The following is a 23,748-nucleotide window of genomic DNA, read 5'->3' as shown; positions in this document are numbered from 1 at the left end:
CCCCTGAGCACTGTTTTTTTTGTGGCTCCTAAGCAAAAAAACAAAATCAGACACAGCCTCCCCCACTCCATAATCCATCCGTCCATGCTTACATTGATTTTGTTTCTCTGATGAATCCTACTACTTAATAAATAAAGTATAAAAAGTGAAGTGTGTTGAAAATCTTAATTTAGTTTCCCAAAAGGTTACATAAAACTAGCACCTTATGTTTTGGTTCTTGGTTCTTATGCCAGTCAACTGCATTATTTCTTTGAAAGTTTCTTTTATGGGGGCCAAGGGATAGTCCAGTGGTAAAGCACCTGCAGGCCTGAGGTCGAGAGCTCTGTCATCAGCCCATCTCCCAACAGCACTGCCATTTGGGATCCCTGAAGCAGCAACCAAAGTGAGTGATCTCAGGTATACTATGCCCAAGTGTGTGTGAACACAACTAAACTCCAACCCTATCATTACAAAAACAACAAAAGGGAAGGGAAGGAGAGAAAAAAAAAATTTGTTTTAATCTTATTTAGGAGTCTCTAAAATTCCTTTAACATATTTTTAGTTTTTTCTTTCTTCCTAAGGAACTGAAGTTTATTAATGGCAGTAGTTTTAATATTTATAGCACTGGGTCTTGCTCTTAAGTGGAAGTTTAGAAGAAACATAAAATCCACTGGGCAATTTAATCTTCCATTTAAGAGGATACCTTATACTTCATCATCATTAAATATTAAGCAAGATATCAAGTGCAATCTACAGTTGTATACTTCTCAATCCCAATTTCAAGCTATTTAAGAAGAGTAACCATTTGTAACAATATTCATCATACTATAAAAAGATGGGGAGTTTGACCCCTTCTGCACAATTTCTGGATGAATTCGATGCAGTATTTTTATTTTAGAATTAAAGACCAGATTTGGAGGAAAAAGTAACAAAAGGAACTGCTTTCCAAATACTTTAATAAAGAGCTGTAAAGATATAGAATCTTATGTCCTAATTTCATTTTTAAAAAAAATTCAGCATTACGTTGCTGATCCCGTGTATTAAACTGTCCAAAAGACTACTTGGGACAGTTTGGGGTTCGTAACATGATTTGGTACACGATTGCAGTTACCCTTTAACACCATGGATTTGAACTTCCCAGGTCAATTTACCTATGTGTTTCATCCCCTATGAATACAGGTGTCTTGTCTGTGTCTCTTGCGGCTAGATTCAGATCTGGGTTTAATCAGTAAATTGGATTAGCCATTTCTCTGAACCTCATAGAGAACTGCTAGTACTTGGATCAAAACTTGCAGTATGAAGATAAAACGAAATTGTATGTGTATAAGATGCTTAGTACAGTGTCTTGTACATGGTAGGTGCTAAACAAATGTTAGCTATTATTGAATGATAACAAAAAATGAACACTGTTTTGCACCAAGAAATAGTGTTGACAACTGGAATGTTTGGTGAACAGTAGAAAGTAAATAGGTAAGAAAGAAATCCCGTGGAGGTACATTCTGGTTCCATCCTCTCCTCTTAAACTTTTGAGAACAAAGCTGCTGCTTGCATTGATTTCTGGTCTTAGGAGACTTTTGACAGGTAGAAACTTTTCTGAGCACAAGTGCACATCAGTAAGAAGCATTTCGTGAAAATAAAGGAGGAAGGAGCCTAGCACCTGCTTTGAGTAGCATTTAATTTTCAAGTCCGTGTTTGTCAGAACCTCCAGTTTTTAAAACCTTTGCCCAATATATCTCTGTTTGCAAGGCTTAAAAATTGGTACATGTATTAATTGGAGCAGAATTACTGAGTTGTAGAAACTGATATTTATTTTAAAAAAATAGAAACTGATATTTAGCTAGCTGCCTATTTCCTGGCTCCAAATTCATGGGAGAACTAGTAACTAATTTTCTTCTTCAGCTTTGAAGTTGAAACATTTAAATTTCAAGTAATTGGTGTGTGACTATTTTCTATTTAGCTACTATTGTAATCTCAGCTTAGTATTTAGTATAGTGTGTATTCTTATTTGTTGCTCTCATATTAACTTAAAGTGTTGCCCTCACTCTTCACTAAAGACTTACAATTTGCCTTGTTGAAAACTGTAAATTGTAGTGTTGGGTGAAATCATTTTATTAAGTATAGTCATCATCACCTCAGCAGTCACAGTTGAATCCCTTATCTAAAAACTAGAAACTAGCAATATTTGGAAGGCCATTAAAAAAAAATGGAGAAAAGCATGATTTGTTAGAAGTAAGCTTGGAGTTGAACTTTGAATCAAATCCTGCTCTAAGTTTGTGGTTAATTATCTTAATTTCCCTGAACTTTAGTTTCTTTATCTGTAATGTGGTTGTAATATTTCAGCTTGTAAGGTTTCTTTTAGGCAGTGCACCACTTCATACAGGTGGAGCAGCAGTCTTCAGTCTTCGTGAACTGTCACCTGTTCTGCAGAAAGACCATCCAACCAGCAGTTAGAACCAAGACAGCAGTTTTTAATATTTCAATACTTGCAGCAGACCAGCACCAGTCCATGAACCAGTGGTTGCAGACCCCTGATGTACAATGGTCTATAATCACACAAAGATACTCAGCTATTTTTATTTAAATATGTTAAAATGTGTCCAACCTCTATACAGAAATTACTGAGATGACTTATAAGAAAATGTACTTTCATGTGCAGAACAAATACGCCCCCTGCAGTTGCAGTCTTAAAATGATTGGATTTTAGGATTTTTTTTTTTTTTTTTTTTTTTTTTTTTTTTTTTTTTTTTTTTACTTAATCCACATTGGTTTAGCACTGTAGCATTGTCCTCCTGTTGCTCATCAATTTGCTTGCACAGACACCAGTAACATCTCCATTGTGACATTGGTTTAGTTACCATTTTTTTCCTTTTTTTCTTTTGGGATCACACCCAGCGTTGCTCAGGGGTTATTCCTGGCTCTGCACTCAGGAATCACTCCTGGCGGTGCTTAGGGGAGTATATGGGATGCCGGGGATTGAATCTGGGTTGATTGTGTACAAAACAAACGCTCTCCCCGCTGTGCTGTTGTTCTGGCCCCCTAGTTAACATTCTTGTACCAACTATGTTCAGGAACCCCAGGGACTGTAGATTCTAGATAAGACACAGCCCTCCAAGCTCCTACATTTTTAGGAATTGAATTTAGAATTGCTTATGAGAACTTTATTTGATGATTAAGAGCACAGACTCTTGGGCTGTACCTCCTAGGTTAAGGTTTGGCCTCCCTGTGTAATATTCATGTGATTGCAAACTAACTTGATCGTCTTCTATGGTCTATTTTTCTCATCTGACAATGGGGATAATATTACTGCTACTTCTCTTAAAAGGTTCTTAAGCAACCTAAATGAGCTATAGTTGTAAAGCATTTAGAACAATGTCTAGTACATGGAGAGCAATACGTAAAAGTTGAAAAAACAGAATTAAGGGTCAAGAAGCGCTGGAACACATACTTTGCATTTGGGAACTTCAGGTTTGATCCCAGGCATCTAGTGTTCCCCCAACACTACCAGCAGTAATATTAGGGCACCAACCAGGAGTAGACCCCAAGCACCATTGGGTGTGTCCTATAAACAGAAACATGACAATCAGACAAATGCATGAAGCACAGGGGCTGATCACAGATGAGCTCCTGCCTTGCATGTGTGATATCTTGTGTTTAATTGCTGGCAGCACGCAGAACAAAACAATTCACTGTGTTAGGCTGTGCAGCTTCTGTATGTCAGAGAGGTTCTTTTTTTAGATTTTTTGCTAAATTTGTCCCTTTACTGAACTAGTTATACAGATAGGGCTTTACATATATGCTGCCTTGTCTCTAGAGAAACGTAAAGTTCCTCCAGTCTGACTTTACCATTACTTCCAGTTAATGAAATTTCATCGTTGGAATTTTACATCTTAATACAAGTCTGCATACACTGTAACATGGCCAGACCGATAGTACAGTGGGTAGCGTGTTTGCCTTGCACACAGCTGACCCGGGTTTGATCCTTGAAATCCAGTATGGTCCCCAAGCATTGCCAGGATTAGTTCCTGAGTACAGGGCCAGAAGTAACACCTGATCATCACTGGGTGTGACCCAAAAAAACAAAATATATTTTAACATACTAATAAAAAAGCCAAGAGTTGAACCTTCTGTTATTACTAGACACACTCTTTATAGAAATAATAAGAGTTCCATATAATCTGAGTAATATAAAAAAAAAGTTTCTTTTACTCATATTAGGTAAAGGCCCTCCCGTTGATCGTCGATTTGCTCGAGCGGGCCCAGTAACGTCTCCATTGGAGACTTTGTTGTTACTGTGTCTGGCATATCGAATACTCTCAGTAGCTTGCCGGGCTCTCCGAGAGGGGCGGAGGAATCGAACTCGGGTCGGCCATGTTGGCCATTTGTAAGGCGAACGCCCTACCCGCTGTGCTTACTCATATTGATTCATATTGTTATATTTGTTCCTGATTTTAAGGCCCTTAGCTGGTAATGTTGAGGTTTTGGGCCACACCAGTGATGCTTGGTGGTTCTGCTGATTCTGCACTCAGAAAATACTCCTGAAGGTGCATGGGGAGCCCTATGGGATACTGGGGATCAAATCTGGGTTGGCCACATGCAAGGCAAGTGCCTTACCTGCTGTTGTCTTTTTTTTTTTTCCTGCTTTTCGGTTCACACTCAGCGATGCTTAGGGGTTACTCCTGGCTCTGAACTCAGGAATTACTCCTGGCAGTGCTTGGGAGACCATATGGGATGCTGGGGATTGAACCCTGGTTGGCCACATGCAAGGCAAACGCCCTACCCACTGTACTATCTTTCCAGCACCGTACCTGCTGTATTATCTCTACAATCCCTATTTTAAATCAGTTTAAAATAATTTATAATTTTTAAAAGCTTTAACCTGGGGTTAAAGTGATAGCACAGCAGGGTAGGGCGTTTGCCTTGGACACAGCTGACCCGGGTTCGATTCCCAGTATCCCATATGATCCCCCGAGCACCGCCAGGAGTAATTCCTGAGTGCAGAGCCAGGAGTAACCCCTGTTCATTGCCGGGTGTAACTCAAAAAGCACCCCCACCAAAAAAAAAAAGCTTTAACCTGGAGGCTGGACCGTTAGTACATGGGTCCTGAGCAACAAAATACGGTTCCCAGCACCTCCAAGAGTAACCCCTGAGTACCATCAGCCATAGCTCCATATCCTCTCTCAAAAAAAATTCTTTACCCATATCACAAATTTGCCTTTCATTTCATATTTATGTTTTATTTGTTCAGAATAATTAGGTTTTTTGTTTGTTTGTTTTTTTAGTATGTGCAATCTGATTGGGAAAATCTGTTTCTTGAAACATCTAGGAACTAGTCTTGTGATAGGTTAATTGGTCTTCTGAGCATTGGTTTTATTATATTCTTGAATTTGTTCTTGGACTACTTTTGCTGTGGGAGTGAGGAGTTGGGCCATGCTCAGCTAGTGCTCAAGTCTTACTTCTGACTCCGTGCTGGAGCCCTGTGCAAGGCAAGTATCTTAAGACCAGTACTCTCTCTCTCTCTGGCCCCATGGACTACGTTTTTATGCCAAGTTATTTGGACTATGTTCCATCACATTTTTGAACTTTAAACTTTATTTTTCTGCTTACAGAGCAAAGCACTCTTAAACCCAATGTGCCATTTATACACTTCAGAAAGTCTTGGGGTGGAAGTAAATTGTAGAAATACTTAATTTTTTTTATAATATGGTAGAAACTGAGATTGAAACAACTTTTTCATTATAACTTAAGTAGTTAAATTGTGCTATAGAAATATCCTTAGTGAACTTAGAGCATGATTTTAACGTTTATTTTATTCTCTAGCAGGTCCCTGGGCATATGTGTAGTATGGGGATTAAAACTACCACATCTTGAGCAGACTTTGGTGTCAAATATTTCTATCTAATTTGCCGTCCACTCCATGAGATAAGCACAAATATCTCCAGTTCATAGATCGAGAAAATGAGTCTTAGCCCTGGGATCACAGCCCTCTCTTTAAAAGTGTCAAAAATTACATGAGCCATTATCTTAGGAATTAGGCAGTATTAATTGAAATTGACATTTATTACCATGAACATAGTAGTCGTAAGAAGCTCTTTTTAGAGGTTCTTCTCTTACCATCAAACTTGCCTTATGGGTAGTCGGAAATTAATTTGTTTGGAAGTGTGATGGCACACCTGGCAGTGCTTCGGGGCTTATACCCAGCCTCCCACATGCACGGCATGTGCTTCAGTGCTTGGAGCCCATCCCTGCCCTTTGATAATTTTTTTTTAAAAATTAAAACTCAGAGGAAATTCAGTTTTAATAAATAATGTTTGTTAATTATATAATCTGATTTCTTACTGAATTTTTAGGAGTTTTTCCTTGTATTGGATAGTGGTCTTCAGTTAGGGTATTTTTGGAATCTTCATTTGTTATTTATTGCTCCACCTGTGAGGTTAGTAAACTAAGGCACTAGACAAATCTGCCCTGCCATCCATTTTGGTAAACACACACACACACACTCACACACACACCCTTCCTTGTTTATGGATGTCCAGAAAGTCAAAAATATTTATTTTCTGACCCTAAATTAGAAAAAAAATGCCCACATTGCTCTACTTCAACAAAAAATTTATAGCGATCAAATAGAATAGTTCTAAAGATATATGGGACTTTCTTTTTTTACATTTCTATGCAATTTATGAAAGATGGGGAAGTAAAAAATTGAGGTGATTAGGTTAATTCTGTTTCCTAAGGTACTTTCCATTAATTTGAGGATTTGTTCATCTTTGTACCTAAGGTTTGATACATAACATTGCCCAAATGATTAGATGTATTGTGGGATTTTTTTTTTCTTCCTTGAAATAAATTATTTTCTCTCCCATTAAAAAGTAACTGGGAGAATACGAGGAAGATTCTCTTAATATACACAGAAACAGAACTTGTTCTTACTGAGTTTTTGTTTACCTTCTTTGCCCAGAAGGATCCAGCGCTCATCAAGTTTCCAATTAGATGGTTATTTGATCCTCTTTAAAGTAAAGTCTGTCCATTCCCTCTGTTGAAACAAGTAAGTGCAGGTCCCCCTGATGCACTCAAATTTCACAAGCCTTGGGATCCTGAGTTTACTCTCTACTGTACATTCTATAATTGATACCAAGAGCCTTTTCCCATATCGCATGCATGAACATAATGAAGGTGTTAGAGTAACTTTTCTAGCAAGAGTGGCACGGTGCCCTGAGATTAATTATACACTCATAAGCTTTTTGCTCTAATACAGCTTCCAAAAGAGATTTTGTTTGGGAATTTCATTAATTTTTTTTTTCCTTTGTCTTTCCTGGTTCCTCACAATACTAAACAACAGCTCTCAAGCATTAACTTGTTTTTGTTAGTTGGCAGGAAGTAACCACCATGATGTAGCTTTTTTTTTTTTAACATTGATTGTCTTTATTTGGACATTTAATCTTCCAGCAAGCCTTAACTTATTAACAGTTTATAATCTTTGTCATTGTTTTAGTAGTAAATTGAGATAAATTTTAAAAAATTTACACATCTGAAATGCAGTTAGGAAAAAAGGGAATAGCTGCTGTTATTGGTTATACATACAGAATAAATCTAGTAGGCCCCAAAGTATAAGTTCACCTAGTTTTAATTAATGAAAATATGCCAAAGTGTCAATGTTGTTGGTGAAAATATTATAGCAAATATACAGGCTTTGCTTGAGAAAAGGCAGTGAGCATTCTGCTTTAAAATTTGCATAGCATGCCATGAAGTGGTAGAGAGATGAAATTTCTATAAACTAACACATCATCAGAATGATAAAGTAGCTCTTGAATTTCTTGGTAAAAATCAAGATATTCTTTCATATTTGTTTTTAACAACAGAGCTATTTGACTTTCAAAAATTCATGTTTTTTTTTTTTCAGTTCTCTCCCCCAAAAAGTTTTGTTCAGCTATAGCAGCATAGTACTTTTCACAAGCATCCAATTCTGTTACTCCCAAAACTAAAGTGAGTGGTGAGAAAGCTATGAATATTAACTTGGCATTTTGTTTTTGCTTTGAGATTATTGAGACTTTACGATGACTTTTCCTTGGCTGGGGATGTGGCTTAGTGGGAGAGTAACTGCTTTGCGTGTATGAAGACCTGAATTTGATCCCCTCTACTACCAAAAAATGTTCTGCTTTCCCACTGCAGCCGGGTTATTTTTTCTTCAGTGATGAATTTCATAACAATGTTTGTGAAGTGCCAGCTATGGTGCTGGCATGTAACTACATTTGCCACCTACTGTTTTTACCACGATTGTATAAATTTTTGAGGGGGGTTGGGTCACACCTGATGGTACTCTGGGCTTTGTGCTCAGGAGTCACTTCTGGTCGTGCTCAGGGGACCGTATGTGGTACCAGCAGTAGAATTTGGGTAAATTGCATGCAAGGCAAGTACCTTACCTGCCATACTGTCTCCACTGGCCCATCCATCATAATTATGGAAAGCATTGTTTTTAATCTTTGATGTCTGTAGTAGGAGACTACTGATTTAAACTGAGTAAGGTAAACCAGTAGGCTGTTTCTGGTTTTGCTTTTTTATAGCAGCAGCACTTAGTGGTACCAGCCTGATGGGTTCAGCTTAGCAGTGCTCTGGCACCATGTTATGCTGGGGTACAACTCAGGGCCTCACACATGCCTGACATATGCGTTACCAACTTGAACTATTTCCCTGACTCCCAGATCTATATTTGTCCGTCTTTTCACCCCTGTGGGCTGGCATCATTTCTTAGACAGGAGATTGAGAACTACCGATTTAGAGTAATTCTTAAGAATAGTTGGTGTCTCCCTGCTACACTAATAGACTCTGGGTGTATGTGTTTAATAATAAAGCTTTGGTGTTATTAAAATTAGAAAAATGAAAATAAAGCTTTGATGGGGGTGTGTGTGTGTTTTGATGCAGACAGCTTTACTAAACCGCCTGGAACGAATTTTCGAAGCATGTTTTCCTTCGGTATTTGTTCCTGAAAATGAAGAGGAAGTTACTTCCCTAAAGCACTTGTTGGAAACAAGCACCTTGCCAATAAAAACAAGAGAGGCCTTAGCTGAAAGTGGGTAAGTATTAGACAGTTTTAAGAAAGTATGTATTTTTTTTTTAGTTTCAACTGTTCTAATTTATAAAAATCATCTTAGAATATTAAGATCCTAAGACAAAACTGATACCATTTTAAAGCTATTTTCTTTGAGAAAGGAGTCTCCCAAACAATGCTACCTATCCCCTACCCTTCCCCCTCAGTACCGCCACCCCCCAGCCCCTTCCCCCATGACTCCTGGATGTTAATTTGGTCAGTGGTTCATTGCTAGGACTCAGAGATGTGGTGCTGCTCTTTCGCTCTCAGGGCCACCCAGCAGTGCACAGGGGCCTCCAGAGCCTGGCAGTGAGGCCATGTGGTACCAGGGATCAGCCCAGACCAGGTGCATGCCTAACCTGTGCCTAGCCTAACTGTCTCTTGTCCTCCTAAGCTATTCTTTTGATATTTCTAAATCAGTATTCTAGTCAGTCAGTTTTATATACTATCATTTGACTTCTAAGTATTGTAGGTGAGTGTATCTTACATCTCCATTCTCCCTTCATCTTCTTTCATGGTGGTTCTTGGTTTAATTTTTGTCATTTTTATTATTATAATCATGTAAATAGTGTTCACTGCTAAACCACTCTTCCCTTTTGGGTACACCTTTTCTCCAGACTAATTGTCTCCTTTTTACTTAATTTTTTCTAACACTCTAATAGCATGTTAGTACTGCTTTATTTTTGTGACCCACCTCGCCTGCCTGACTGGCTCTTCCTCATATTGCCTTCCATCTTCTCCATCTTCTAATCCAGTCTGGAGTAGATTCACTCCTGGGACTTCCCTGCAGTTAGACCCATTTTGGTAGAGCACATTTTCTAATGGTTTCTTAGACAAAAATGGTACATAGCAGGTCGAATTTTATTTTTATTTTACCCCACATTATAATTTAAGATTTTTGTTGCTAATGTTATGGGATTCCAATGAATAAAGTATCTTAGTGGATAATACTTTTTTGTTCATTGGACTGAGCACGACCTTTTTATTTGTAGTCTTCCGTTCTTTTTCTATTTATTTGGAGGCTTCCATTCTTAAACACTGGGCATTTTTGGTAATTACCTTCCCTGCTTTATCCATTTTCTCTTCCTGCAACCCCTACGAATCATTGAATGTTAGAGAAGTTCTCCAGATATTTTTTCCTAATTTTAAATTCAGAGATTTTCTTCTTCTAGAACTTTCTTAAATTTCCCTGTTCTCTATCTCCACAGGAATTCTTTTTCTTCGGAAGATCTTTTCCTACTCTGTTCTGTTCGGTCCTGTCCTTTATCCTTCCTTATAACCTCAGTGTTTCTGATACAGGATTTTAAGTATTTATTGAAGACGTAAATTAGTTTTTCTTCCTAATTTTTGTCTTGGGGTAATTTCTAAGAAGGAAGGAAAAACAAAAGGTTTATATTTTTACCATCTTAAAACTCTCTCTCTTTTTTTAAATATAGTGCTTGAGCCCGAGAGGTATACAGAGTTTAAGGTGCTTGCCTTGCATACAGCCAGCCCAGTTTGATTTGTGGTACAGCTAGGTGTGTCTCCCTCCCTTCCCCCTCCCCCCCAAGACAAATACAGTGAATGTGGGGCAAGAGACACAGGACAGGTGTTAAGGCATTTGTTTGAATCATTGCAAATTATTAACTACAAATTTTAATTATCCTCCCACTGACTCTTTTGAATCCCTGGCACCACATATTGTCCTCAAGCACCATTAGGGGTCACTCACCGTTTGTGTGGCTCAGAAATCCAAAAACGCAAAAAAAATACAGTGATTTTATAAGAAGAAATTCATTGCTTTACTGACAGTAGGCACCAAATAGTATAAACAGCTTATTTAAGCTGTAGGATTGTGCCTAATTAAGTAATTTGATAAAATACATCACTTGAAAAGGTCATATATGTTGATGAGGAAGTGTTTAAAATATGAAAAATGGCACAAAATTAGTATGAATATCCACATGTATATTCTGCCATTGTTCAGATCAAGACTCAAGGAGTAAACAAGAATATTGATAAGTTGTCTTGAGATAGTAGGACACTGAGTGATTTCTTTTTAAAAATGTTTTTATATTACAATTAAAAGAATAATATGTAGGCAAAATTTATGCTTGATTACTAGAATATTGTTTCAAATTAGTTTGACTTTCAGATTTGTTTCAAATTATCTGTGTTGACTATTGACTTCATTCAGTGTTATATTCTTCTATAAAATTAACTGGAATATGCATTATTTCAATATTTAAACTTAAAGTAGGTTTTTATGGTGAAAGCTCTTGAGTAACCCATTGTTGGTGAATTTATCCTGGCCATTGCAGGGAACTGCTGAATGTGTGGACCGAGCTGCAGGATATCCACGATGCACATGGCTTAAGATATCAGTGGGGCGGCTCCCATAGCAACAAGAAGCTTTTGTGCTCCTTAGGAATAGACACCCGAAATATTGTGAGTTAGCAGTACCTTGGAAAATTCTTTAATCAATATCTGGATGTTTTAAAATTCTATTACTCTTCTCTTAAAGCTGTGATAAGCTAGTCTCTCAGATAAATATTAGTTTGTTTTAATGTTTGTGTTTTGAATATAAAACGTTTCAACACAAATATAAATTTTTCTCTGATTTTTATTTTTAGAAAGAGTTGTTTCGGTGTTTTGAACTGTTTTGTTTTAGTATTTGAAATAAGATGAACAATTGGACTAGGAGATAAAAGCTTAAACTTATTTGGGAAGTTTAACCATTTCTTCTACTTAATTGTTTGCCACACATGTCGTAAAGTATTACAAGATTTTGAAAATTATTTTATTGTGCAGCAGATCATTCTCTAAGCATCTGTTCTTTCTCTCTAACACGTGTATAGCTCTTCACGGGCAATAAGAAGCAGCCTGTTATAGTGCCCATGTATGCAGCAGGATTGGTAAGTACAGAAGTTTCCCTGAATTTATCATTGCTGAATTTTTTTCTGTAAACTGATTTTACACAGTATGACATGGAAAGTGGGTTTCTATTGTTGTTGTTGTTGTTTAATCTTTGAACCACACCCAGCTGTATTCAAGGAGTGCCACTCATGGCTCTGTGCTCAGAGCCACCCCTGACAGTGCTTGAGGGATTGTCTGTAGTGCTGGATAGTTTATCAAAGGCCAGCCACATGCAAGGCAAGTGCATTAACTTCTATATGGATTTGTTTGTTTGTTTTTTGGGTCATACCTGGCAGTCCTCAGAGTTACTCCTGGCTCTGCACTCAGGAATCACTCCTAGAGTGGTCAGGGGACTATATGGGATGCCAGGGATCGAACCCAGGTTGGCTGTGTGCAAAGCAAGCGCAGTACCCACTCTACTGTTGCTTGGCCTTAACTCTATTTTACCTCTGTGTATCTTAGGGATAGGGCAATAAATGTGGAAGCATTTAAAGAATAAGCGTAATACCCATTTTGCTGTCATAAATTCATTCATCCTTGATATGAGGATGTTTTTGCATAGTCAATTTTTGTATACACACTTGTTTTAGATTGAAAACTTCATTTACCTTAGTGATAATGCTCATATTCTTTGAAAAATGCATCTTTGGAGGGTGCTCTCTCTCTCTCTCTCTCTCTCTCTCTCTCTCTCTCTCTCTCTCTCTCTCTCCTCTCTCCCTCTCCTCTTCTTCTTCTTTTCCCTCCCCCTCTCCCTGCCTCCCTCCCTTCTTCCCTCATCCTCTTCTTTTCCCTCTCCCCTTTTTTTAAAAAATTTTTTCCCATGAATTTGTTTTTTAAAAGGAGGAAGCAGATGGATCTGAAGCTCATGATAACATTTGTTTTAACCAATTATGGTCAGTTTTAAGTAAGGCAATATTGAAGCTGTAAAAGCTTAGAAATACCAAACTATATTAAATGAAAATCAGCAAGGATCTTTAATTGATCCTTAGTTTTTGCATTAATGTTTTAAATGTGTTGAATTGGGGCTGGAGCAATATTACATCGGGTAGGGTCCTTGGCCTTACACACTTGGCCAACCCAGATTTGATCTCCATCATCCCAGCCTGCCAGGAGTGATCCCTGAATGCAGAGCCAGGAGTAAGCCCTGAGCACAGCTGAGTGTGGCACAAAATCAAAAAGTAAGTGTGTTGATTTTTTTGTTTTCCCAGATATGCCAGGTAATCTAGGATAACTGAAGAATTTTCACTGTGTACCTTACCAAGATTTAATCATATTTTTTGACATGTTTAACATGTTTGTGCTTTTTGGTGTGTCTTCAAGTTATTGGTGAATAAAATACCCAATTAAAATTTTTTTTCAATCTGTCATCAGTAGCTTGAAAATGAGGGGGATAATTGTACTTTTTTAAAAAGACAAAAAAGGAAAACATTGACATGGAATTTAGTTTATAAAACCCTTCACGTGCATGTCAAAATGAATTTGCTATGAAACTTGATCTTTTTTTTTTTAATCTCCAACTATCCGTGATTAAGCACTAATTACTGATACCAGGATTTTTTTTCTTTGTAGTTTTGTGTAATTGGATGAAAACATTTCTGTGCCTTTTAATCCAGTTTCTACTCCTTTATAAATATTTTTATATTTATTGAAAAATCATCCTTACACTTATTTCTGTTATAGGTAAAAATCCAGAATGCGGGGCTGGAGTGATAGCACAGCGGGTAGGGTGTTTGCCTTGCACGTGGCCGACCCAGGTTCAATTCCCAGCATCCCATATGGTCCCCTGAGCACCGCCAGGAGTAATTCCTGAGTGCAGAGCCAGGAGTAACCCCTATGCATCGCCGGGTGTGACCCAAAAAGCAAAAAAAAATAAAAATAAAAAATAATAATCCAGAATGTTTTGGGAGAAGTGATCAGGGGATTAGTCCTGGTTTTCCACCAAGGAGTCACTCCTGGTGGTATCTTGGATACCGGGGATCAAATCTGGCTTGGTCACATGCAAAGCAGACACTTCACCTTCTCTCTTTGACCCCTTTTTTTATTACTTTTTTTTTTAATTTGGATTTATCTTTTCAAGTAGTATATTCTAGAAGCTGTCGGTAGTGTTATCAGCATCTAATGTAGGAAGTTTCAGTCACAAGGTTGAGAGCAGTAGCTCTCTTAGTGCTTGCTTATGCGTTTGCTGGCACGTAGCCAGTTCTTTTTTAAATATTGTAAAGTGTCAGACTTTTTTTTTTAACCTTAATAACAATTGTTACTTGTGATAATCTTAGTATCTTTAAGCTTTTGAAGCCAATGTTAATTTGGTAAATATTTCTTCTCTATCTTTGTGATACCTTATCCTTAGAAACAGACTTTTCACATCTGATTTCAATTTTTAATTAAGCCTGAATTTTTCATATTGATACTCTATATGAGAGATAGGTAATACCTCTGAATACTGTCTAAAGGGATAAATAGTACCTGATATTTAAGTCACTGACTCTTACACTTTCTTATGCTTCAGAAATACATGTCAAATCACCTAAAATGTAGAATGCTGGGCACTATCCCTTGAGTTATTTAATTGGACTGGGTTGGCACTTCAGAATTTGCACATCTCAAATTTCCAGGTGATGCGGAAGCATCTGATTGGGGATCACACTTTGAGAATCTCTGGTTTAAGTGCTAGTTCATGTGGCCACAGTTCAGTCCCCAGCTCCATCTGTGGTGACCTGAGCACTGCCAGGAGTCACTTCTGAGCACAGAACCAGGAATAGCTGTAAACACTGCTGGGTGTGGCCCAAAAACGGGGAAAAAAAAAGTAGACTTAGATTAATAATTGCCAAATGCATATATAGAGAACCAATTATAATATATGAGTTAGAGAACCAGTTATAATATATGAGTTAGACCATGAATTTTGTCTGATTAATAATTAAGATCTTATCAAGTATAACTTGAAAATGCGTAAAAGCTTCACATTTTTTAAACCATTAACTGGATTATTACCTAGGTTTGGGGGTAATATTATTACCCAGTAAATCTTAGTAGTGTTTTTTAGTGTGTTGATGCAAAAAGCTTTTCTTCTTTGTTTTTATACCATTCTGATTTTTCTTTTTTAGTCAGTGTATTTGTAAGATTTGTAACATACCTAGTGGAACGTTTGTTTTCTTTTCTGAAATGACTGTTTCCTCTTTGCCCGTTCAGGGAAGGAAATAGAATGAAAACTAAATTCACAGAAAAATATGTAGTTATCATCACATCGTAATGTTTAGAATCATCTCTTCCCTGAGCATTTTTCTGGTGTAATCTGTTTGAAGAATGCCCTTTCCTGAATTTGCAGTAGTGAAGCATCATAAAAGTGTTGGCTTCTTAGGACTAGATAAAAAAATATGCTGTTTTGCTTGCCTCTTCCTCTGCCCCTCCTATTCTCCGCTTCCCAAAATTGTGCATATGCTTTTAAATGACAATAATAGACAAACAAATTGATCAAAAATACAAATTTTAAAAACTGAAGATGTAGCTCAGTGTCAGAGTGCTTGCCTCTTAGTATAAGGCCTGTAGTTTGAGCAGCATCCCAAAACAAGTAATAAAATACAAAGTTTTGTTTCTGTTTGTTTGTTTTTTGTCTGGAGACCATCCCCAGCAGAGCTCAGGGCTTATTCCTGGCTTTGTCCTCAGAGATTTCTCCTGGCAGTGCTTGGGGGACCATATGGAATGCCAGGATTCAGACCCAGGTCAGCCACATGCAAGGCACCCTACCCACTGTACTGTTTCTTCAGTTGCAAAGTCTTGTTTCAGAAAGTTTTGGATCCAAAGTTGTTATGTGAAACATTTTCCATTATACTGTATAAAATTTTTTTCTAAATAAATTTAGACTATTCCCTTTTGGGGATGGAAAGATAGTACAGCGGGTGAGGAGCTTGCATTGCACACAGCTGACCCATTTTCAAACCCCAGAACCCCATATAGTCCCCAGTTCCTCCAAGATTATCTGAGCCCGCCAAGAGTGGTTCCTGAGTGTAGAGCCAGGAGTAACCCCTGAATATTGGCAGGTCTGACCCAAGCACTTTAAAAAAATATATATATATATACATATATATATATTCCCTTTTGTCTTTACTACATTCCAAATAATAATATTTTTTTTCTTTCTGCTCTCTTTGGATTCACTTTCCTATAAAATTTATGGGTTTATCTCCCCAAACTTAACATAACAGCTATGGTGCATTTGTTTTTCAGGGTATGTTAGAACCTACCAAGGAACCATTGAAACCACTATCTGCTGCAGAAAAAATTGCTTCCATTGGTCAGGCAGCCACCATGTCATCAGAAATGAACACATGTTCTTCGGACCAATTCCAGGTAAAAATATCCAAGGATTTATGCATGAGCTTACACATTTTTATGCATGCTTTTGTTTTCCTTAATACATAACTTTTAGCATTTGTAATCTTTTAAAACTTGATTTCATGATGCACATGATGTGGGTGTACTTTTTGATATCTCTAAGAATATAGTTAACAAATTGTCTCTGTTATGGGAAACACTGTATTTATATAGAATGAAGCTTGAAGTCTGCTGTTAGATCTTTCTGGAAGCCTATAAAATATTTTACAAAATAATAAAATTTGGGTGTTTTTATTCATCCAAAACTGTTTGAAAGTTTAAGACTTATATTTGACTTGAAAATGAGATGCCCTTTATAAAAGATTCTGTGGATAAGAAAAAAGACTTTTAGTTTAGGTGTTTTTATTCATCCAAAACTGTTTGAAACTTTGACTGACATTTGACTTGAAAATGAGTTGGCCTTTAAGAAAACATTATTTAAAAACGAAAGCTTTTTTACCTTTTATAAATTTTTTAAAATTTTTTATGTCAAATCAAAATAGCTCCAGCAGTGCTCAGGGACTACTCCCTCTCATGTTATTTGGGGAACCATGCAGTGCCAGGGATCAAACCCAGGGCTCCCACATGCAAAGCTTCTGCTCCAGGCCGTTGTTCTATCTCCCCAACCCCTCTCTTACGATTCTTACTCTTTGTCTCCTTGTTTAAGCACTAATTTTTATTTCAGTCTAATATGTTTCATATGAAAGCTTCCCTTTTACTGTTTATCTGGAAGTAAATAACTATTTGGTTAGCTTACCCTTCCCACATCAAATTTAAAACTGAGTGGTTATGTCCTTAGAAGATTACTTTTTTTTTTTGTGACCATTACCATTCTAAAATCTATTTTAGTTGTGTTTGTCATTTCTTAACTTTAAACATGTTAAATGATAGCTAACACTAAAATTTATATTTGGCCAACCATTCCCAAAGTGTGTCCACACTAATCCCTAGAGATGCTACATACAAAAGAAGGTTCAGGGTGGCAAAAGTGGTAAATACTTCATAAGATTCCCCATAACTATCTTAGAGATCTATAGCACACACATTGAGGGACTCTGAAAAACTCTACAGTGAATAACCCTATTAATTTGGATTTGGAGTTATCTCGTCCATAGGACACTTTTATGTAGGAACCAGCAGGGAAGAATCATAATACCTGTAGAACTAGCATTTCAAAGAACATACTTTTTTATTTTTAAATTTTTTTTAAAAGAAGCAAAATAGTTTTTATTTAAAGAAATTTACTTAGGAGAACTGTGAGAGGACAGAAAGAGAAGAATATGTTTTCAAGAGAGAACACAGGCTTGGAGAAAATGTTTCAAAGAACGTACTTTAGAAATTGTGCTGTTAAAGGGAAGAGTCTAGCCACTTGGAAACGTTTCAAGAAATAGCTAATGTTATTGCCTATACCACTTTGGTTTATATTTGAGCATATGTCTGGAGCCAGTATGTTGCTGACATTGAATTTGTGGACTGGGGGACCTAATATGTATATCTGGCTTTGTTGATGGTTGGGCTACTGCAGCTTAAGGTGACTTGGACAGAAGGGCTCAAGAAGTAGAATATGCCCTTGGTTATCGTATGTAGCTTGTCCTCTAGCTGTCAGCTGCTCTCTCATGCCTCCTTATCTCTGCAAATTGCACTTTCCCCTTCCAGCGCAGTTAACATTCTTATTCCTGCAGTGCTAAATATTGGGAAAGCAATTTGAGCAATTAGTTGGTACCTTTACTGAAAATAGTGCTGATCTTATATGAGACTACTTGTTGCTAATTTTGATTGTGCCTTTGCTCTTTCTCCACTCTCCAACCGCTTCCATATGTCACACATGCATGTTTTCATCAGTTAACTATCACCTGTCATTTACTCGTAGATCATCTTAGGTTTTTCCTTCTAGTCACAACTCATACTTGATCTTTTTTTATATAATTTAGTTTTAGTCTAAAATCATTTAATGAAAGTGAAAAGCGGTGTGTACTTCCTTGTGAAGTTTAAGTTGTACCTCCACGATGGGTGTTCAGCTCTGCCTTTTCTGTAAACACACAGAATTGTTATTTCCCTAATTGTCAAGTACAGAAGTTTTCAGCAACATATAAGCATATTTTACTATTTTGCTGGTAGATGAAGCTTGTGTTCTTGCCACTTAAATCAAAGGAGTTCTCTTTAATCAAACACAACCTTTAATTATGTGGGTTTTTTTTTTTAATACATAAATTGTTTTTAAAAATTTAACTTGTTCTTGGTAGTTTGTGAACCTTGATAACTTTAGTTTTAGATCCTTGAAGGAACCACAGAAATTGTTTCTTAGTGGAAGTTATTCAAACTTACATTTTGAATTTACGTGAACCTGTGTTGCACTTCGAACATACATGTTCAAGCTCAAAATTTCTTTATATATCTCAGTTTTATATTAAAAACACTTTTCATCAGTTCAGACATCTAAAATGCTTTGTAAAGGTTTCCTTTATCTAAGGTGATATTTCTTACCACTGTTCTTTGGCCTGCAACATAAAATAACTTTACATATGCTAAATCTTACTTTTTGTTTTTTATATGCTAGCGATTTTCGAACTTAGCATAGTTGTATGATTCCCATTATCATTGAATCATATCTAGTCCATCTTAAGTTTGGTATCCATCCGTATGTTTTTTCTTTCAAATTAGCTTGTATTCATTAATATTACCATCATTATTATTACCATCATCGCATCTCTTATTTAGAGGAGGAGACTGTCACTGTCACTGTCCTCCGGTTGTTCATCCATTTGCTTGAGCGTGCCCAGTAACGTCTCCATCTTGAGACTTGTTGTTACTGTGTTTGGCATATTGAATACGTCACGGGTAGCTTGCCAGGCTTTGCCGTGCAGGCGAGATACTCTCGGTAGCTTGCTGGGCTCTCCGAGAGGGGCGGAGGAATCGAACCCGGGCTGGCAGCACGCAAGACAAACGCCCTACTGCTGTGCTTTTGTTCTAGCCTGGAGCTCTTATTTAGGAATTTAATAATTTACTAACAAATGTTAATGGTGTTTTCACTTTTTTTAACCTGAGTATGAGTGAAAAGCAGAAGTGACTATTTATATTGTTCTAACTTCCTGTACTAAATTTCAGTCATGTCATTTATGATGTCATTACAGATTTTCCTCTTAACCATTATGTTTTGTTTTGTTTTGGGGCCACAGCCAGAAGTGCTCAGGGCTTACTCCTGGCTCTTCCCTCAGGGGTCACTCCTGGCACACTCAGGGATCCATATAGAACCTAGGTGGGTCACATAGAAGGAAAAGTGTCCTAACCACTGTATTATTATTCCAACCTAGTAGTATCAGTATCTTAACTTTATCTACTACTGAGTGTCTCTGGTTAGCAGTGACCCATTGTGTTGTTACTAGCAAACCTACTCTCTCAGGTGATTTGACATGACTATTTTAGTTGTAAATCAGAATTTCAGAGTTAGAAGAAAGAAAAGTCAGCTAACATTATATTCTCTTTATAAGAAAACATTTGGAAATACTACATAATGCACCCAAAATTATATACCAGTGATACAAATAGTACTAGAACCCTCAAAAAGTATTTCTATTCTGACCTTATTCATGCTTTTGCGACTACAGTATTCAGACCATATTGTTTCAAGTTGCTTTAAAATGCCTTAAGTGTTTTCTCTTTGAGTTGCCTTGTCAATGTCATTAGCCTACATTGCTTAAGTATTTTTCTTTTCATCTGTCTCACTTTCATTAAACTCATGCTTCAGGCACCTTGTTCTTGTAATACAGACTGTGTCTTCAAAATGTCGTGTACCTGTATAAAAATTAAAGTTTTGGAATATGACAAATATTTTTAAATATCCAACTACCTGATCTCTTTTTCTTTTCTTTCCTTTTTTTTTTTGCCCCTCTTTGGGTCATACCCGGCGATGCACAGGAATTACTCCTGGCTCTGAACTCAGGAATTACTCCTGGCGGTGCCCAGGGGACCATATGGTATGCTGGGAATCAAACCCAGGTCAGCCTCATGCAAGGCAAACGCCCTACTGAATGTGCTATTGCTCCAGCCCCAGCAGGCTATCTGATTGTTAGATAAAACATATTAATGAAAGAGCTTTTCTCCGTATATTTGAATATTTTGTCTTTCATAATCCTGAGTGTTGTCTATTCAGTCTATGTTGAATGTGACTAAAGATATTGCCAGTTTGAAATTAGAATAATGTAGATTGAATCTGTTGAAATGCCTAAAGCTTTTTGTTTTTTACATAAGCTGAAGAGCTTCGCTAAATACTATTATCAGCCTTGCTACTAGGTTGTAGAATTTTATCAGCATTATTTTTTTAGTTTGAAATAATTACAGATTCTCAGGAAGTCACAAAGATGGTACAGAAGAGGTGCTTTGTATACTTTACCAGTGCCTCTCATGATTTTACCTTTTATTCCCACCTTTTACATAGTTCTGTACAGGAATATGACATTTGTGTAGTATATATCTGTCATTTTATCAAGTGTAGATCAGTATAACTACCATCACAGTCAAGGTACAAAATTCTTCCATTACCGTAATTTCCTTAATTCCTGGGGACCCAGCACCACCTACCATGCTAAGCAGGTATCCCCAGGAATGGTCTTGGAGCATTACTAAGGAGCTGTTCTTTCCCCCTCCCCACAAATAAAGTGACCTATTGATTGTTTGGAAATAGGTTGTTTCCATAAGTGTTGTCAACATGAACTCAAAAACAAAAAACCCAGTGTTTTTCTTACCTAAAATAATTTTAGATAAAACATTACTCATCTTTCAATGTCAAGAGGACTAGGGATATGATTCATGTCTCAAATGTGTGAGACCCTAACCTCCCTGGTCATCTAGTGGTTAGGATTCGGCGCTCTCAAATGTGGGAGACCCTGAATTTTATTCTTTGCACTGCAAAAAAAAAAAAAAAAAGCAGCAAATTAAATGCTTCATACTACCTTCCATCGTCATGTACTGTTTGCTCATTTTATTATTGCTGATTGACAGAAGTTTAAAAATCTAGGATATTCAAATGAGTTTTCAGTATGCATTTTGTTATATTTTTAAAACTAATTCTGCTACTGATGAAAAGCAATTTCTAAATTAATGAATTTGACCAGAAGGGCCAGAGTTATAGTACCACAGGTAACGTGCTTGCCTTGCACGCAGCCAACCCAGGTTTGATCTCCAGCACCCTATATGGTTCCCCACACCCAGTAGGAGTGATTCCTGATTGCAGAGCCAGGAGTAACCAGGGAACTTTACCAAGTAGTACCCAAAAAGGAAAAATAATTTAAAAATTATAAAGAGAACTTTGGACAATTCTCATTTTTAGTAAAATGAGTTCAACTAATCTTTTTTTTCCCAACTAAACCAATTTTACAAAGTCATAAAATTAGTTAACTTAATAGTTAATCTTAAATAAATAGCCCACATATTTCACTTCTTAGTGTTACGCGTTCAGTTGCTATTTTATTAAGAAATTTTAAGTGGTTTAAAATAGATTAGATTAAACCACTGTTTTATGAAGAAAACTCTAGCTTTTTTTAATGTATTAATCTAAATTATAGTTTTGAGAACAAATAAAAATCTGGACATATGGTCAAGTCTGTATTCTTATATAGACAATATATTTCTATAAGTCTATATGTTTCTTTTGGATGTTGTAAAGATAATTTCATTTTGCAGATACAGGTTTTTCAAGCTAGCATGCTAGACTTTTAGTTTATGTTAATATTTGCAGGTATCTTTTCTTTTGGATATTGTAAAGATAATTTCATTTTGCAGATACAGGTTTTTCAAGCTAGCATGCTAGAATTTTAGTTTATGTTAACATTTGCCGGTATCTTTCTGAAAATTTAAGTTATCCCAATTTTTTCCATAGGTACTTTAGGTGTTTTATTGCCTAATGATCTTGCTATAATAGTTTTTTTTGGAAGGGGGGATTGTTTTTAAGAATTTTTGATATTGCTGCAAACGATGCCAATTAATTTGTGATTTTTTGGTTTTCAACTCTAGGAGTCTCTACCACCCGTCCAGTTTGACTGGAGTAGCAGTGGCCTTACTAACCCTTTAGATGGTACGTCTCTCCGTAGAGCCTCTAGCACCAGAGCTAGAGTTAAGAAAGCTACAAAGTTCAGACAAACTTCTCTCTGCTGATTTCCTTTTTGTTTGAACATAACTTCTTATTCTTATCTTTGGAAATTCAGGCTTTCTTTCTAAATAGTAATTGCTCAAGAGACCAGCGTTACTACTATTAGCAGTATTAATGTTGAAATATAGGCAATAGTAGCCAGGTAAAATTTTAGTTTATCTTTAGTCAAAATAAGCTTCTTTATTTTTTATGAATTTCTAAGTAGCTTGAATTATATTTTAGGCAGGATCAATTTACTTGAATTTTTGTTCTGTAGTTTTAATTATGGACTTCCTTGGATGCAAAGTGTTATGGCTAGAGGCTGCTTTAAAACACAAAGCACAATTATTTAACCAAAAACAGTGTGCAAATACATCATATTTATCGACTCAAAGTAGTTTTCAGATTTAATAATATTTTATAAAGCACTTATATGCAAATGAAAATGAATAATTTTCATGATCCTTTTTCTAAAGCTTATTTCAAAATGCTAGTAGGTAGTTCCAGAAATAATTGCTTTCACTTATGGCTTTAAAAGAAAATCCTAACGAGGAATAACTTACTCCAGTAATATGGGGTCTTTAACATAAATAATACAAAGTGCTAGTTTTCCAGTAAGTTGACACCACAAGTTTTAATTGGCCCCTCAGATAACAAATACTCTTATTCCTTCTGATTCACCAGTTTGAGCCATTGTCTAAAGCATGTCATTCTATCAGCTTTGCGTTATAGTGGGAGTTCTAGAATATCTGGAAAGCATCCAATTGAATAACAGTGCTGAAGGAAAGCCTGGATGCACCTTTTGCTGTTGTCTGGTGTCTTATTCAGTCAAATCATTATGCTTTTTTTATTAACAAACAAGTTCTATAAAATGTATACTATTTCTGATTACTGTTTCAGAGTTAAAGGGGAACAGTACAGCTTGAGGTTGCACATCAGGGTAGGGCAGCTATGACATTCTTTATTATGTCACTTTAAGCTAATGTACTGGTGCATGTCCTGAAACTGACAAAGTTGTCACTTTTTAAAAGTCATCAATTAGAAACCAGCATCACTAATATTAAAGAATGATTTGGGCATGTACGGTGATTTCATATTGGGTTGAGATTAAAGTATTGTTTCCCTTTAACGGGTACACTTTCCCCTTGGTCTTTCTGGTATGGCTCAACTTTTAATTGAAAGAACTGAACCGCTACTAAAACCTTACAAAGTGTTAAGTTATTGACATTGTACATGAGAAAATGTACATTGAATTAAATTGTTATTTTAGAAATGTCCTTAGTAATGAACTACTAAT

General features: G+C 36.6%; 1 protein-coding gene across 3 annotated transcripts in view; it reads left to right on the top strand.

Moving 5' to 3' along the window:
• The window catches only part of AFTPH (aftiphilin), a 71,838-nt gene that overhangs the window by 28,733 nt on the left and 19,357 nt on the right, over window positions 1–23,748 (top strand). For all 3 annotated transcript variants that reach the window (XM_056124878.1, XM_056124877.1, XM_056124876.1), the window contains exons 3-7: window positions 8,896–9,047; window positions 11,362–11,488; window positions 11,899–11,955; window positions 16,181–16,303; window positions 22,337–22,397. In XM_056124878.1, the coding sequence (XP_055980853.1) occupies window positions 8,896–9,047; window positions 11,362–11,488; window positions 11,899–11,955; window positions 16,181–16,303; window positions 22,337–22,397 (520 nt within the window). The remainder of the gene's footprint in view (window positions 1–8,895; window positions 9,048–11,361; window positions 11,489–11,898; window positions 11,956–16,180; window positions 16,304–22,336; window positions 22,398–23,748) is intronic.

Source organism: Sorex fumeus, unplaced genomic scaffold (genome assembly GCF_029834395.1).
Source record: "Sorex fumeus unplaced genomic scaffold, SorFum_2.1 ptg000006l, whole genome shotgun sequence".
NCBI lineage: Eukaryota > Metazoa > Chordata > Mammalia > Eulipotyphla > Soricidae > Sorex > Sorex fumeus.
This window is presented reverse-complemented; position numbering and strand designations above follow the sequence as displayed.